The sequence below is a fragment of the Rhinichthys klamathensis genome, unplaced genomic scaffold, assembly GCF_029890125.1.
Source record: "Rhinichthys klamathensis goyatoka isolate OS25496 unplaced genomic scaffold, OSU_Roscu_1.1 h1tg000624l_1, whole genome shotgun sequence".
NCBI classification, from domain to species: Eukaryota; Metazoa; Chordata; class Actinopteri; order Cypriniformes; family Leuciscidae; genus Rhinichthys; species Rhinichthys klamathensis.
Window position 1 is genome coordinate 183,205 of NW_026607073.1, and position 16,571 is coordinate 199,775.

A 16,571-nucleotide genomic window follows, 5' to 3' on the forward strand; every position below is an offset into this window, starting at 1 on the left:
TTTTACAACTCCCCCAGAGTTAAACTGTTGAGATTTTACCGTTTTTGAATCCATTCAGCCGATCTCCTGTTCTGGCGGTACCACTTTTAGCATAGCTTAGCATACATCATTGGAGTGGACAAGACCATTAGCATTTCTAAAAAAAAAATGACCAAAGAGTTTCGATATTTTTCCTATTTAAAACTTGACTCTTCTGTAGTTACATCGTGCACTAAGACCGACGGAAAATGTAAAGTTGCGATTTTCTAGGCTGATATGGCTATGAACTATACTCTCATTCTTGCGTAATAATCAAGAAACTTCACTGCCGTACCATGAGAGCAGCAGGCGTAATGATATGCCGCAGCGCCTGAAAATAGGCCACCTTCCGTCAACACAACGGAACTATTTTCAGGCGCTGCGTCATATCATTACGCCTGCTGCTCTCATGGTACGGCAGTGAAGTTTCTTGATTATTACGCAGGAATGAGAGTGTAGTCATTTTTAGTCATTTATAGTCTTTTTTTTTTTAGAAATGCTAATGGTCTTGTCCACTTCAATGATGTATGCTAAGCTATGCTAAAAGTGGTACCGCCAGAACCGGAGATCGGCTGAATGGATTCAAAAACGGTAAAACTCAACAGTTTAACTCTGGGGGAGTTGTAAAATGAGCCTATTTCCAAAAAAAAGTGGAGTATCCCTTTAAAGGCTTTATATAAAACCTTTTCTTCTAAGAGTGTACGAGCTGTCTCGAAGAAAGACGAGCGAGTCTGCTTGAAGGTGAGTAAAAGACAATCGCATACCTCTGCTGAAAATCAAGTGGAGCCATCCATGTGTCAGGACAGGACAACGTTGCGTAGGTGTCTTGTGAAAAGATTTTGATTTACCCTAAAAATCACCTGCATCTCTGAAATATCCTGAAATGTTGATCTGTATGCACTGGAGCTGAAAAAACAATCAAGCAAGCATCACTGGTTACATGTTAGTGTCAGACATCAGACGGACATCATAGTATACGCCTATTAAGCAGAAAGGCAAATGGTTTTTGGTGACATTGTTCAGACATTGTTCATTGAGATGTGGTTTAGAACAGGAAAAGAGATTGAATTATATATATTGTTTGTTTCTGAAAGAGATTACATATACTGTAATATGGGCCATATATAAATGTAAATCTAAATGTAAACCATCATTTTATGTGATGTCTGTAGCACACATAATGTCAGAAGTTTTGCTATACCAGGACATGCTGCCGAATTTTGACATTCATATGCTTTTTACTCAGTCAGTGGCCTCTAATCCTCAATTAGTCTTTAACATCCAAGCTATTATTACCAGCAAATGGATTTGAGGGTGCAAAGCTTTCCAAAATGCACAAGTAATTGCTTAAAAACAGTTTCATGCATTGCAGTACTAATGTTTCTTGTCAGACAGGAAATAAATGAACTATAGATGCATGAAAGAAAAATGCACTGAAATTATGTAGGATCGGATCATAGTGATAAAATGACAATGCTATTGAAAATAACTTTTCTTCTAACATAAACTTCCATTGTTCATATTTCTTGTGTATATTTGCAGAGGTGAAAAGGGCACATGTTCATTCCTTCCTCAGTTGACTGCATATGTGCATAATTTTCTTTAGACTCCATTACTGTTAAGGAAGCATTGTGTAATGAGTAGTTTATGGCAGATATACATTTTCTGTTTGATTACTAAAGGAGAAAATAATATTTTAATGAACATATTAGCCACCTATTGTGGGAAAATGTCTACGGTACCTACTATAGTACTAAATTAAAATGCTCTGTAAATGTGAAAAAAAATCTATTACACTGCATTTCAGTTTTGTGCTCAGAGTGACAAGTTAATATATTTGGATTACTGTTCAATAGCAAACAAAGGCTACTGTAAATTAATTATACCGAACAGAGCATCTGTGTTGCCATGCAATTATTATTTAATTAAATAATTTATGAATGGTGTATTGTCCTTGAACTATGCCAAACTGTCTGAATTCACTATGCAATTACTGCCTCAGTCACCTCTTCATCTCTTTTTAAGACTTTACTGAAATCATTAACGGTGAAAAATATTTTGCTTACCAGCTTCTGAAGTGTAGAGTTTTGCACCAATCTCAATTTAAAGGTGCACTCTCTCAGTTTTTGCTTTAGCTTTACATTTAGCGGGCTCTTAATCATCCCAATAACCAGTGGTTTTGGACTTTAAACTGATGTCTATCAGTTTGGATGCATGCAGGTTCTTTACTAAATATAATCTGTTCTCTTATTATCAATATAATGGACATTCTTGAATTTAATCTCACCAATTTTGAACAGTGTTGATAGTTAGTGCTGGTATGCAGATAGCATTTTGCTGTGGTGACTGTGACCATTATGTTCATGCTTCATTCACTGTAAAAAGCACTGACTGAAAGCACAATATACAGAAAATGTATTATTATCCCTGTCATTTTAATAGCAGTAACTTGCTTAATTGCATGACACAACTGGTCATGTGATGTTAACATGGCGGCGGCCAAAAGGGGGCGACCCTCTCCATGTACAATAAAATCTAAAATTCTGGAAAAAGTGCACTTTAAATGTAATTTTAATTATATTTAAAAACAAAAGGCTGTTCATATCATTATGTGAATCAGTTTTTTAAAAAGCAAACATTACTGAGTCCCCCTTTACTTTTCCATGAAGTTAAGATTTGAAGACATTTTAATAATGTTGCATAAGTGACCTTTGGGGAAGCTTAATTCGTCATAATTTGATCTTCTAGCAAACCTGGCGTGGCCACAAATGATCTCCCTTTCGAGCTCGGGTGATGCTGAAGATCTCCTGTGGCACAGCACCTCCTCCTCCCTCAACGGCGCGCACACCACCTCCTCGCCTTCAACACTTGGAGTAGACGGAATGGTTGCACTACTTGCATTTTAACCGAGGCTGCATCCGCGTACTCGTAAAACCATTAAGGACAAGAACATTGGACAAGAATAGAGCGATGCCATCTTGTGACGAAACCTCAATCCAGTTGCGAAAGGAGCAGGATGAATTTAGTGCTCTTCAGATTCTTGGCATACCTTCATGTCGGGCTCCAGGTTGCTCTCCAGATGTTTATTTACCCTTGTCATCTGCATCCCCAGCCCTGTCACATCCTGGCACGCATTGGGCACACAGTGCGCTTGGGTGCGCTCCTGCCGACCCGCCAGCAGTCCAGGATACAGGGAGCCCTCAACCGCGCCCTGGTCCACCTCCGACAAAGTGGGAACAACTTCTTGCCGTACAATTTGAGCTTGGAAGTACTGTCCCGAGAACCGCTAAATGGAGACCCGGAGTCAATGTTCAGGTGCGTGTGTCAGGATATCGTTGTTCAGGGAGTCTCGGCTGTGCTTGCGTTCCCTCAGAGTCACGAGGAGCTCATACAAGTGGAGTTCATGTCCTCGTTTTTGGAAATACCTTTCATCAGCATCATTGAAAAGGGTGAACCTCTTAAGACACAGGTGAGCAGCAAACTCATTTTCTTTACTTTTATCCAAAGCGCTACTTAGATTTTGAGGAAGATGTGGCCAAACTGTTCCGATGTATTGGCGTCTGTCTGACTTGTGTAAGTCGGACTTGTTTTCGGTCTCGAATGTGCATTTTTCCAATTTCGGTTGTTTTCTGATTGTTTGATTATTTATTCTCCCTGTTATAACTCACTCGTTGTTATTGAGACAAAACCAACATAATCCAAAAGCGCGTGAGAACCGCGAAATGTTTTGTTTCCGCGACTCTTTTTTGTTTTGTTTTTTCACTGTCAAACTTTGATATAATGTTCCAAAATTAATCTGAAACATGTCATATAGTTAGAAATCTACAATGTCTCCTTAAACTGTGTGAATTAATCCAAATACAAAGAGTGCTGTAGTCATCGGGGTAGGTTTTTAAATTTTGTGCATTTAAGAATCGAATTTATTGCTTCAAATTAACCCAAACCATTTCCTTTTAAAATTTTCGATTAAAAATGGTTAACATATAAACAGCAAATAGAATTGGAAACAAATATAGAAATGCATAAAAGCATGTACTATTTGTGTTTGTCACTCTCACAGTTGGGACAGTACAGACATACATTTGGCACATTTTGTGCAATGCTTGTGGAAAGTAGATGAAGATGGAAGAAAACCTGCTGACAGATACCAGATGATTCCAGTTCTGTCATGTGAAATTCCTTCATTTGACCACAAATTATATTATTAGCCAGTTTTTGTTGTTGTTATCCTAATCCCTCTATTGTTACACACAGTTGTACAACTTCTACTGTCACCTAAGGAGGGTGGTGGGTAGAGAACTCTATTCTCAAACAGAGTTTACATGCTGAAAAAAAAACATAGAAAGAGTCAGTTAAAAAATATTTAAGAGTTAGAGCTGTGGCATGTATTTTAGGTGCTTTTGTCCAGGGGCCGGACATAGAGATCCTGATGTATTCCAGTGGAACAATCCTAACACTGTTTAGGGCTCAGGGTTGAGGCGTGCTGACTCTCGTTAGTATTCTAAGCAGCAACCAGAGCGGATGACAGTCGCACCAGTTGTTTCTGTCTCCAGCGGTGCACCCAGTTGCAGCGGTTTCTCCTGGCAGGGAAACCTCAAAAGATTTTCCTCCCGTCAAATTCTGCCAGCATATGGACACAAAGGAACAAAGGCACCCCTGATTTTGCATAAAGAGGCGTGAACAGTGGGTCAGCAGTGAGACTCATCTTTTAAGATGCTCATTCATAACAGCATGATTTATCCTACATCTTATAAAGTGTCAGTCAAAAGGCTTTTGTGTCTTGTACATTTACAACCTGGCTGCTCATAAAAGCTGCTTCATATATTGTGTTATTCTTAGCCAGAGCGAAATCATAAACAAGGTCATTTCTGTGATTAATGAAAATTATTAGCAAAATGTTTGTGATTGCTCCATTTTGACACAGCCCTCAGGAAGTGTGAAATCATTAGTGCCCATCTTTTTCTTGACAGAGCAAGGCTTGGCTCATGCCATCACTGTGAAGTCGTTAACTTTCCAAATTACTTTAACAAATTAAAATATAGATCTAATCCTATAAATTTCCCTGGCCAGTATGGGGACAAGGATGTTCATATATTTTAGGACACCACCCCTAGGATATTATGCTGTCTGAACACTTTTCAAAAGTAATTTTCTATCCTTGCTGAATATCTTCCCCTTTTGGCTCTCTAGAACGAAATAGCCATCCACTGGTGTCTTTTACCGAGCACTAGCCTGAATTTGCAATTTGATTGATTCAAATGAAATAGTTTCTTTCATTCCCGTGACTGTATTCGCCCCCACAGCAAATCAAACGCAGGGTAGATTACCATATTCTTAGTGTGTCTTAAATTATTTTGTTTGCTGACCAAATATGCCGGGCCTGTTTCGTTCTGGAAAATTCTTCTGCTCATCTACGCTTGAGTGCTCATTAACTTGTCTCCCTTCTATAGCAAATATTCCTAAGCACAAAAGGAAGATTAGCACATGCAAAACTAATTTTGTCCCTTTGAATGAAATCACATTCTAATCCAAAGGCCTTTCTCAATTATGACTCTTTGTTAGCTTACCAGTGGACAACCACTGGAAGGTTATTAGGCTTAATGAATCCTTAATTCAAGAGAGCCGTCGAGACTGTCCAAATGTTGATTTTGAGTTAAATCCAGGCCGTAACATTCACAGTGGACTCAGAATGACCTTATTCACGTACACCTAAATGAAGACATTAATTTGTGAAAAAGCTACAGTTATCTTGAAGATTCCCTCCTCATTATTTTATAGCATGACCTTTTGCCATTGCAGTCTTGCAGTAATCACTGAAAATAGTAACCTTTGGAAAATTGAAACCACAGCAGTGGTTCTCAACAGTGCACATTTTGAATGTCTTCCTATCAAACCAGGGTTGAGAACCACTAAGTTAGAGGACCATGATAACGGTCATCAGATTACAGAATATTTAGACAGCACAATATTTGTACAACAGTTCAATAAAAAAAGATCATGTTAAAAGTAACTTACATATCCATTTTAGACACAACATTGTCAGCTGTGTATTTTTGCTCCGCTAGTGAAAATAGTGTGAAAAGAAGCCACAGCAGAATCTGTTGTTGTGTGTCTCAGAGCACCAGACAGTAGTGGCACTACCGAATGAATCAGTGTTGTAAACAAATGACTTGAGTGAACGATTCAATGACTTGCTCAAAAATACATTAGCTGCGTCCGAAATCACATATACTCTTGAGTACAGTAGGTACTTATTTCGAATAAGTAATTACTTCACGACCGCTAAGAAAGTATGTTCTATAGTATGAATGTGTGTAGTATAAATGTAATCCGAACATACTACATTCTACCTCATTTATACTACATGAAGCCACAGAAGAGGATTTATGAATGGTGGTGAAGAGACGCAACTGACGCTGGTAGGTCACATGATAATTTGTTTATCAAATAAATAAACAAATGATCATGTAACCTACCAGCGTCAGTTGCGTCTCTTTACCGCCATTCATAAATCCTCTTCTGTGGCCTCATGGGATAGTAAAGTGTCCATCGACTGCACACTTCAGATTCTCGCCAGAAGAAGGAGGTCATCCGGGGTTTTTTTTGCCTACTATTTTACAATGTGAATTTGTAAATACCTCTTTTGTCACATACTGTTTTTCGCTTGTATATAGTAGGGAAGTATGCGATTTCGGATGTAGCCAGTCACTTGTTTCATTCCTGAATGAAGCAGTTAAGCGAATAATTCAATTACTCGCCCATTAAGAGAGTCGCTTGTTTTGTTACCGTATAAATCAATGTTTTGATCAGTGTTTTTTGACAAGCGAGATGAAGGGCAGTGTAAAAGTTGACCTTTTTTATCTTGAGCACCACATTTTTAGAACGCAGTGTCATGTGCAAGACGCTGCAAGAGACAGGAGCACAATGGTCAAACACACCTGTCTAGCACATGTTTACATAGAAAAACAATGGAAAAACTTCACAGTGGAATGCAAAAACACATTCTGTGTGAACGGGCCCCTTAGTCAAAGAAATAGATGCAACAGTAGATGCATTATCAGAACTCGCATTGTAAAATGGAGTGCCATATTGTGTTAAAATGGAATTTTAAGGAAAATGAGCACAAAACCTTCTTGTCTGTTATTTGCATGCGCAGTGTAGTGTGTAAAATGTATAGCTGAAGTAAACCTTACAACATTACCCATTTTTGTGCACTGCACAAAATACATATTTCCAAAAGCACCTGGAGAGCAAGTACTTATTAGTCATAGAGGTGGTCTACACTCCTTCTGTTGAGACAATGCCATGCACACATGCACACAAGTCACCACCTATTCCCAGCCGGTACAATGCCGATCATCGGTGCATTGCTGCTGTGATTGTCTGCAGCCTGGATCGCTCCATTATGGAGGCAGAGGGTGTAAATAAAGTGTGAAATACCTGGAGGAGATGGTCTGTAATCTCCCACATGTCCAGGGTTGAGATAAGCACAGATGGGCCGCTGAGGTCTGTGACAGTAAGGATGCGGGAAGAACGTGGTGCATCAGCCAGGTGAGGAAGAATTCTGCAAGCTGCGCTCATGGGGACGAGATGGCTCAGTGTTGCCAGGCACTTAATGTTACAGCACCCAAGCACATTCATACGATTTAATACACAGCCGCCGCGTATGTGGTTTAATACCGCCTGGATTTAGGTTAATGCCCATATACTGTAAGCCGAGAATGCTCTGACCCATCAAAACTAATTGAGCAAGTAAGCTGAGGGATGTTTTTTGAATGCTCTGGGTTGGAGCCCTCTTCTTAAAAACTTTTTTTTTTTTTATCCATTTTGATGTGCCTGCAAAGAATATGAGAGTTTAATTGAATCTGAAGGTCTGTTTCCAATAAGTGGCACGATTGCACCCTGAGGTACATATGACACTACCCCGACCTTATAACTTATTTCCACTCTAAAATGTGTCTTTGAAAATTCAACCCTCTCTCTGCCCGAGGTGAGCTTTGAAGTGGTGCCTGATCTCTCAATATAGTGTGATTGAGTTTTCACCCACTTCTGAATACGGTGTCTCACTGAACAAATCTCACTGGCGTTCAGATCTCATGACAGAAATGATTCATTGTCTTTATTTTGGCTGTTGGCAGCATTACGGTGGGCACAGCGCTGACCAGGCTGCATCGAATGCCAAAGATACCTCTCCAGAGTGGCTAATTCTTGTTTTTTCATGGAATGAATATTGTTGCTGTTTTCATTGTCCTAATCATAGCGTACTCTACTGCTCATAGCAACACAATGAACAGTCTGTTGATCTTTTTATCAGTTAACAGACATTTTAAATCAATTTTCCTTTGAAGGATTCACTCTTTAGCTTGGCTCTGGTTAGGGTCTATATCTCAATCTGCAATCTCATAGCCTCTCTGATGATTGCTTTGATGACAGAGCCGGTTAAGAAAACACACAGAGAGAAACAGCAGCGTCTGTTCGTTTTGGCATGGGAACCTGCAAACGGCATCTATTCTGAATAGGGGAGAGATTTGCATAAGCGGGTATTACAGTTTAGCACTATGGGTACTTTTGATGCAAAGTTCCCTTTCTGTGTGTCAAAGTCTCTCTGCAAGTCATTTTCCATCTCGTCTCCTCCTTTTTATTTCCATTAGTTTTGTCTTATCTCTTTCACCCAACTCTCTCGTGACTGTTTCAATTATCTTTCCCTTTTCTGAAGGGATAGAAAAAAGACAGACTTGGGCTGGATAACAAGGCTGAAGATGTGACAACCATTCCCATCATGCATGAAGCACGCAAACGGAGCTCTGCTATCATGCTTATTAATAACTATGCTTGCACTTCTGATCAGAGCAGTCTCCTGCCCATCTGCACAAAAATGCCTCTGCTTCAGTTAAGCTGTAAGTGAGGATTTTCACTTTCTGTGGGAGAGATTTGGCCTTTTTTTATTACTTGCATCGGTTTATAAAACACACCCCTGCACTTTAGGCTGGGACACACCAAGCCAACGGTCTGCCGTTGGTTAGTTTTTGATCATTGGTTGGCTTAGTTGTTTCAGTGTGTTCCTCACTATTAGCTCTAGTCGGAATGAAGAAAGAGATCAGCGTGATTGATATTCAAAATGGTAAGCAAGCGCTGCTTTATTTACGGATTGTATATCTGCAGTCCTAGTTTCGGTTGCCCTTTTTGAATGATGATAATAGACTGACCTGCTGATAAAGACAGATATTGACTTACACGCAGGTGCAGAACGCACATGCTAGTTAACAGTCTCCTTTAATGCTTTTGGTGTGTTCAAGCGCAGCTTTTTGGATGAGACGCAGCCGACGAGGGGCGACAACACAGTCGGCTTTCGTCGCTGCTAGTTCTTTGACGTTGGCTTGGTGTGTCCCGGGCTTTAAAGGAATTCCGGGTGTAGAGCTCAAGTTAACAAGTTAACAAGTTAAGCTCAATCAACAGCATTTGTGTTATGATGTCTACCACTAAAAATGATTTTGACTTGTCCCTTTAAAAAAATGGATGTATATATATAATGTTTTATTTATAATGTTATAATGTTTTTTTCCTGTTAAATCTGTATTATTTGAGCGGTAAAGTTGTTCTTGTTATTTGTATGGTTGTTTTAAGAATAGGCATTACATTTTCATGGCAACAAAGTAAAATTTGATATAACTTGAACAGAAGTTATATCAGAACAGAAATGGGTAGTAATAATAATCTCTGCTGTTAAGACTTAACTTAAAACCAATAAACATATCTGGAAGAAAAAAAAAGGTTAGTTTAGTGAAAGTTTTTGTCACACCAAAATCATGTTAACGCATATAATGTTGACATATTATGGCTACTACACTATTGAAACATTTTTAATGTTTATGGGTTGGCCTCAATCAAGTTTCTCACTGTAACCCATATTTTTTATTTGTTTAAAGAAGCAAAACGTTATTTTTTTAAGGCAATTAATCCACATTATAGCACTAGTGCTGATGGTTGAGATTAACTTGTATTGAACCCAGAATATTCTTTAAAACAACAACAGCATTTTTAGTTCAACTTGTTTTATGAGCAATTTTAAGATTCATAACACTTGTTCAAGCTTTTATTGTTTTTAATGCCAGTTGAGAACCAGTGAAAGAAAAACAATAACAGCCACAGTTTTGCTTTGAATCTTTAACCTACAGATTCATTAATTTCCACCCTCAGTTGGATAACTTCCCCAGTCTTGTAAAGTGCCTGAAGCTGGGTCGTCCTCTAGCTTTGAATGTTTTTGCAGTTGCAGTGCAATATGGAGCTTGTCTCTAAAGATACTTTCAGTGTTAACTGGGGATACACAGAGACAGCCGTGTGGAAGTGTTTATTCAGCTCTGTCAGACTCACTTACTGTTGGCTGTGTGTTGCTGATGATTGCAGACATTGTGCTGAATTACCTTTTGTGCCTCCCTGCACCTTCTTGCAAGGTTGTCCAGCCCCCTAAATGCACATTGCTTGGCTATCAGAATTCTTGTTAACTTTCATCTTTTTTCCCCCCTTTTTTTTCCATTTCAAGGGAATCGGAAAACATGACCTGCATTGCCTTGACATATCCTATAACATTATTTTCCCCTCATATAGATGACACAAAGGACTAAAGGGAGCAGGCGTCAACTGCCCGTGTTTATTTACAGCTTCACCTTTGAATCCACAGGCATAATGAAACACTGGAACATCGTTTGCTAAATGAATCATTCACTGATCATTATTTAATGAGTGTTTAGATGCCCTGTGTGGATAATTCAAAGCATTGACAGGTAAAACTATTGCTGAAGAAATGTCCTTTTACAGTTAGAAATAGATTTAGTTTTGTGCCAAACATGTATCACAGTCTTTAACTCTTCATTCGCTAGACATCATATTTTATTCCACTGGAAATCCATCAAGCTATTTTTGAATAGCTCGTAGATAGTAAGGAAAAGTAACTTAGGCTACATAATGTCTTATTTTTCTTTTCAGGTTTGTCCTTTTTCTGTATTGGGTTTTACTCTTAGCGTCATTTGGCAAATTAGACAAGACATTGCATATTGGTTTTATATTTATGTGAGATGATCTGTTGTGATCAGAGGTGGATTTTTCTTTCACACCTAACTTTTTTTAAACTGGGGTCTGCACGAGGGTTATAGATAATAGTATTATAACAGCCCAACTATACACTAAGGATGCACGATTAGTCATATTTTAATCGTGATAACTAACTTTTCCTTCTCTTGATTATTTAAAAATTCCCATTGTGATATTGGCCTGCTATTTATTCTGAAAAAAGAGCTTTTTTCTTAAAAGCATACATTTCGGGTGTTTTAAAGGGACGTGGTGGTGGAAAAAATTTAGGATGGGAGAAAAAAATCTTTTTGCGTTCCCACGAGAAACTTTGCATTTTCCTGCACAAATTGTTGTGAGCTCGGACAGACACTTCCTGTTTAATGTCCCGCTGGCAGCAGCTCAAAGTCATACAGCCATACAACAAATTACAAAGCGCTCACCAAAACCATGAATATTGATTGAAAGTGTAATAAAGCTATCATAGTTAGGGTTAGGTTAAATTGTATATGTGCCACAGGCCTATTAGGTGAAGTGGGCTGTAAGAAAACACGAAATGTGAAACTACCTTTATTACATAATCCCATTCGATAATTATACTATATAAACTTTTCCGTGTCTTCTCTTTCTCTGTAATTTCTCAAATGAGAATAATAGTGATTATAATTTGAGCAAAATAATCGTTATTATCAGTTTAACCGTTATTGTGCAGCCCTATACGGTATATACATGTATGATATATCTAATAGGATAATCCAACATGATCTCACGAGTATTCATGTGTATTTTACATAAAGTGTGGTTCTACCACACGTACATTTACTTACTTTTGCATAAACAGTGAAATGTACCATGTTGATGTATTGACATAATCTAAAACATAAATTATCTACAAAACAGCAGCAACTTTACAGATGTGCAAATGTTTACGAACTCTAATTTAATACTGAATGCATGGAATTAATCAGCTGATTCAGTTGCATTTATGATAAATGATACCATGTTTTAAGTCTCATTTATTTAATGCAGTTGACTTGTTTACTTAATTTAAATTATGACATTTCATTAGTTTCAGTGAGACTTCTGGTGCAAACTAATTTCAAAGAATTACATAATATTAAACAAGAATTTATTTTGTTTGTCGTGTGACAAAAAAAAAAGCATTTTATTAATATGCTGTGACTAAAAAAAAAAAAAATACACAAAAAACGCAACATAAAATGATCATACAATTTTATTTGTGCAATGTAATCCAAATCAATGGAGGCTTTGTGACAAAGTTCCAGTGATATAAGATGCTCATTGGCTTCACAGAGTATCCCGGAATAAGTTTTTCAGTGATTAACAACTTAAATTCCCTTAAAGTCAGTCACTTCGATGTGGTGTCGATGACTGACACTAGGGGTCGCACTTACAACCTAGAAGCTTTGCGTAGTTTCACTACGTGAAATATCATGGCCCACAGGGAAGGAAATGATTAGTTGAATAAAGTCATTATTTTTTTATTATTTTTTTGCGCACAAAAAGTATTCTCGTCGCTTGATAAACTTAAGAATGAGCCACTGTAGTCACTCGGACTATTTTAACAATGTCTTTCATAACTTTTGGGCCGGTCAGTTTCAATCCCAGAAGCCTATGGAGGAGTGATCCAGCTCTCAGATTTAATCAAAAATATCTTAATTTGTGTTCTGAAGATGAACGAAAGTCTTACGGGGTTGGAACAACATGAGGGTGAGTAATTACTGACAGAATTTTAATTTTTGGGTGAACTAACCCTTTAAGTTTTCTGTTAAATTGTAACAAGAGTTTGAATGCTATTAGTGCACTGATGGCCAGAGGAGACCTCATCCCCAGATAGAAACGGACACAGAATAGATGCCAAAAGGCCTCTGACACCTCTACCAAAATAAGAGAGCTAAAAGGCAATAACAAATGGTCTCCTCAGTTACAGTAAATCTCCACATAAAGTATGCATGGAAGCGATTTGTTCAAACCAACATTTCGCTCTGATTCCTGAATTCTTCTCTGTTCAAAAAACCTTTTAACTGTGATGTACATAAATGTACAGAGCCGTGTTAAACTTTCGGATCGCTAAGAAGTTCATTAGCATTACTTCCGCGAGGCGTACGCTGCGATTTGCTCAATTAGCAAGGAAAGCAGTAGGCAGCAAGAGCTGCCATCCACAGTCAGCCTGAAATGCACTGAAATCCTCTCTCTATACAGCCTGGCATATGCAGCCCGCTCGGCCGGCCTCATCTAGACGCTTCGTATGCAAAGCTGCTCTCAGAATGTTGACTGATAGCGTTTGAAACGTGCAAAGGACATCACAAGTAAAGAATAATCTTTTCAGGCTTAATGCAAAAATATCTTCACTCAAACACGCTATCTGATTCAAAGCCAGCCTGGCGGTAAGCGTGCTGCACTGTGGTCTTCAGAAAAGATCCTGACATATGATGCATGACGTGTAATGTGTTCCAGAATTAATGACATTAATCCATTTATGATTAATTATCCATTAATATTTGATAAAATTTTAATTAACTCAAGGGTAAATTAATGCTTTAAGTAACCCTTTTAAGCCTGACCTATGAAATGTTGCTACATGTAAGTTGATGGTGTCACTTAGAAACTATGATATAAAAGATATAAACTGACTTTATACAAATGGATGAAAATAAAATTATAATTATAATGCCCTGTGACAAACTGAGAAGATTTAACAAAATATTGTTTCTTCTATGAGTGCCTTTCAATATTAAAACCGCTGCTTTAGATTGGCTGCTTTTAAGCTCATGTTACAACTCCTCAGTTTTGGAAAGAGCAGCAGTACCTCTCTTTTGTCATCACTGAATTTCCCTAATCCAAAGACTATCGGTCTGTGCTTTGCAGATAATGATGATTTCATGCTTGGATCAGTCATCCTTTTTCAAGTTTTGGTTGACATTTACATGGTCTCTGCTCAGAAAGAATAACATTTTTCAATCAATGTCTGAACACGGCAGGCCTGAATCCTCCCAGGAGGTCTGGATGCCAAAAAACTGTTGGTGGGTAGAAATTTATCAGGCTGAGGCGAGATGAAGGCCACTAGTTGATGGCTTTGGGAAGTGTATAAAACTCTGGAGCAGGATGTCTGAATATGAAGATGATCTAAAATTCAGCAAAAAGATAGTGGTTTTCTAGGATATAGGTGGTTTGATGGATATATTGCTCTGAGGCTGAAGGCAATGAATTCCAGAGAAGGTTTATCATTTGGGACTAAAGGCAGGTAGCGGTAGAGCTAGAGTTATCTTTGTACTGTGTCCAGGGTTTGAAATTAACTTTTTCACTCACCGGCTAATTTGGCTACTAAATTTTTGTTACCGGCCAATCAGAACATCTACTAGCCAAAAGAAAAAAGAAATAAACCAGATTAACTACGTCACAGCACACGCACACGCGCTAACACATATATATATTATAAAATTTGGATTTAATACATTTCTTTCTTATTTTTTTATTTAAATAAAATCTTGTCATCCAGCCATCTCCTCCCTCTTTCATCCTCATCACCAAAAATGTATTTTAGGTTGACAGATCAATACAGTAAAAAGAACATCAAAAAAATGTTGGATGTTGGAAAATAACAATGTCTTTTCTGTTAACCAAATGCTTTTTAATCTTCGCTATTGCTTCAATGCAAATGAACAAGCATGCCGTTATTTGTTGCGTAGTGACGTGCATGTTGAAGTAAGCCAGATATAGTCAGATTCTGCGCAATACGCTGTATTTAATATCATGATGACTCACGAGTTGAGTATTTGCGTTAAATCTGCACAGATTTGGCTTACATGAACTTCCCCAGCAAAGTGAGTAAACATAATAAGTAACCCGCCAAATTGGCTAGTGATTTGACAGCGTTACACGCCACAGTTGATTTTTACCCGCATTTGGCGGGTGTTGATTTCAAACCCTGACTGTGTCTTCTGTACTGAAGTAATGTACATTCATTTCATGACTAGCTCTTAAGTGAGAGCGAGTCAGTGAACAGTGAACTTTTCAACCTTTTTCATGCCAAGGACCCATAAATATGATTTTCCAGTCTGGTCTGATTGTTTATACGATGGAGTCAGTGTTAAGGCCTGTTCACACCGGGACGAATTTCGCGCGCGATATTCGCCGACGTTTAACGCCTCGTGACTAAACAAAGGGCGCCAATGTGAGTGTGCACACCGACACGAAAAACGCCACACGTAAAAGCGTCATTTTTTTAAAAACGCCTCGGGTTCGTTTTTTTAGTTTGACGCGCCGCGTCAAAAACTATCCGACCAATGAGATTGGCTCTTTTGCTCACGTGTCTGGAGCTTCTGAAGTTACAGTAAAACACAACTTGGGGGCACTCAAACACAAAACGGTCTTGCCGAGCACACATACATAACGGCGAAGAAGATATACGCCAAGATGCGTCTACACTGCCGGGAAGAAATAAGACGGGGAAGATGCAAGGCAAGATGAATGTAGAGCTGCTGGTCTCGTTGGTGTCGGAACATAAAGAACTATATGACAAACGCGACAGCGACTACAAAAATCTTGATAAAAGAGAATGTTATGGAGTGGTATTGCAGAGCAAATGGGCGCCATCTAATGTCAGGGAATGAATTTGCATGTTCACTCGGCTCATCGTCAGCGAAAATCGCTTGGGTGTGAACACAAAAAACACGTTGAAAAACACTGCCGAATAACGCGCGCCGATATTCGTCCCGGTGTGTACGAGCCTTTAGGGGTGTAACGGTGCACAATTTATGCCTATGTGTGTATTTATAAAAAAAAAACAAAGTTAAACATTTATTGTTAATTGTGCAGACACAACTAAGTAGCCCTAAAAAGTGTAAACATTGTAGTCTGTGCAGTCTAACATGTCAGTTTCCGTTTGTCCAAATATCGCTGTCGAATAGTCAGACTAACCCATTGTGTTAATGGTTGAAGATCCTCCTTTATGCCCCTCTTGCCAGAGTCCTTTATCGCTGAAGCTTCGCTTGGGAGCCGCCATTGTAGCTGACTATCACCTTCTGTTAGCATCCCATTGACTCCCATTCATTTTGGCGTCACTTTGACAGTGAATAACTTTACATCTGAGGCGTCCAAAGACTCCATTTGTCCATTATTTATGTCTTAAGAAACAAACAGGAGAATGGATAAAAGGCTCCATTACTTTGTATCTTACGTTATGGCCCCATACAAGCCGTTTTTTGTAAAAATAGGGTAACGATTGTGTCATAACCACGGGACTCTCTGTTGCACAGTAGAGAAATTACCGTATAGACAGAAGGAGAAGCTCATAGGCAATCTTTTACTGTCTATGAGGCAATCCGGTGGACATGGAGGCATAAAGTCAAGGGAGAAGCCCATAGATAGAGAGTTCATAAAAGCAACGGGACAAAATATTTCAACAACAGATTTGTTTTAGATTTCAATTCAGATTTGTACCGGCACAGATACTAGAAGGTCAGAAC

General features: G+C 38.6%; 1 protein-coding gene across 1 annotated transcript in view; it reads left to right on the forward strand.

Annotated features, from left to right (window-relative positions):
* The first annotated feature begins 2,813 nt into the window (after positions 1-2,813).
* grin3ba (glutamate receptor, ionotropic, N-methyl-D-aspartate 3Ba) overlaps positions 2,814-16,571 on the forward strand; it is a 43,687-nt gene continuing 29,929 nt past the window's right edge. Inside the window, exon 1 of the mRNA XM_056240929.1 lies at positions 2,814-3,487. Within this exon, the coding sequence (XP_056096904.1) occupies positions 3,035-3,487 (453 nt within the window). The 5' untranslated portion in view covers positions 2,814-3,034. The remainder of the gene's footprint in view (positions 3,488-16,571) is intronic.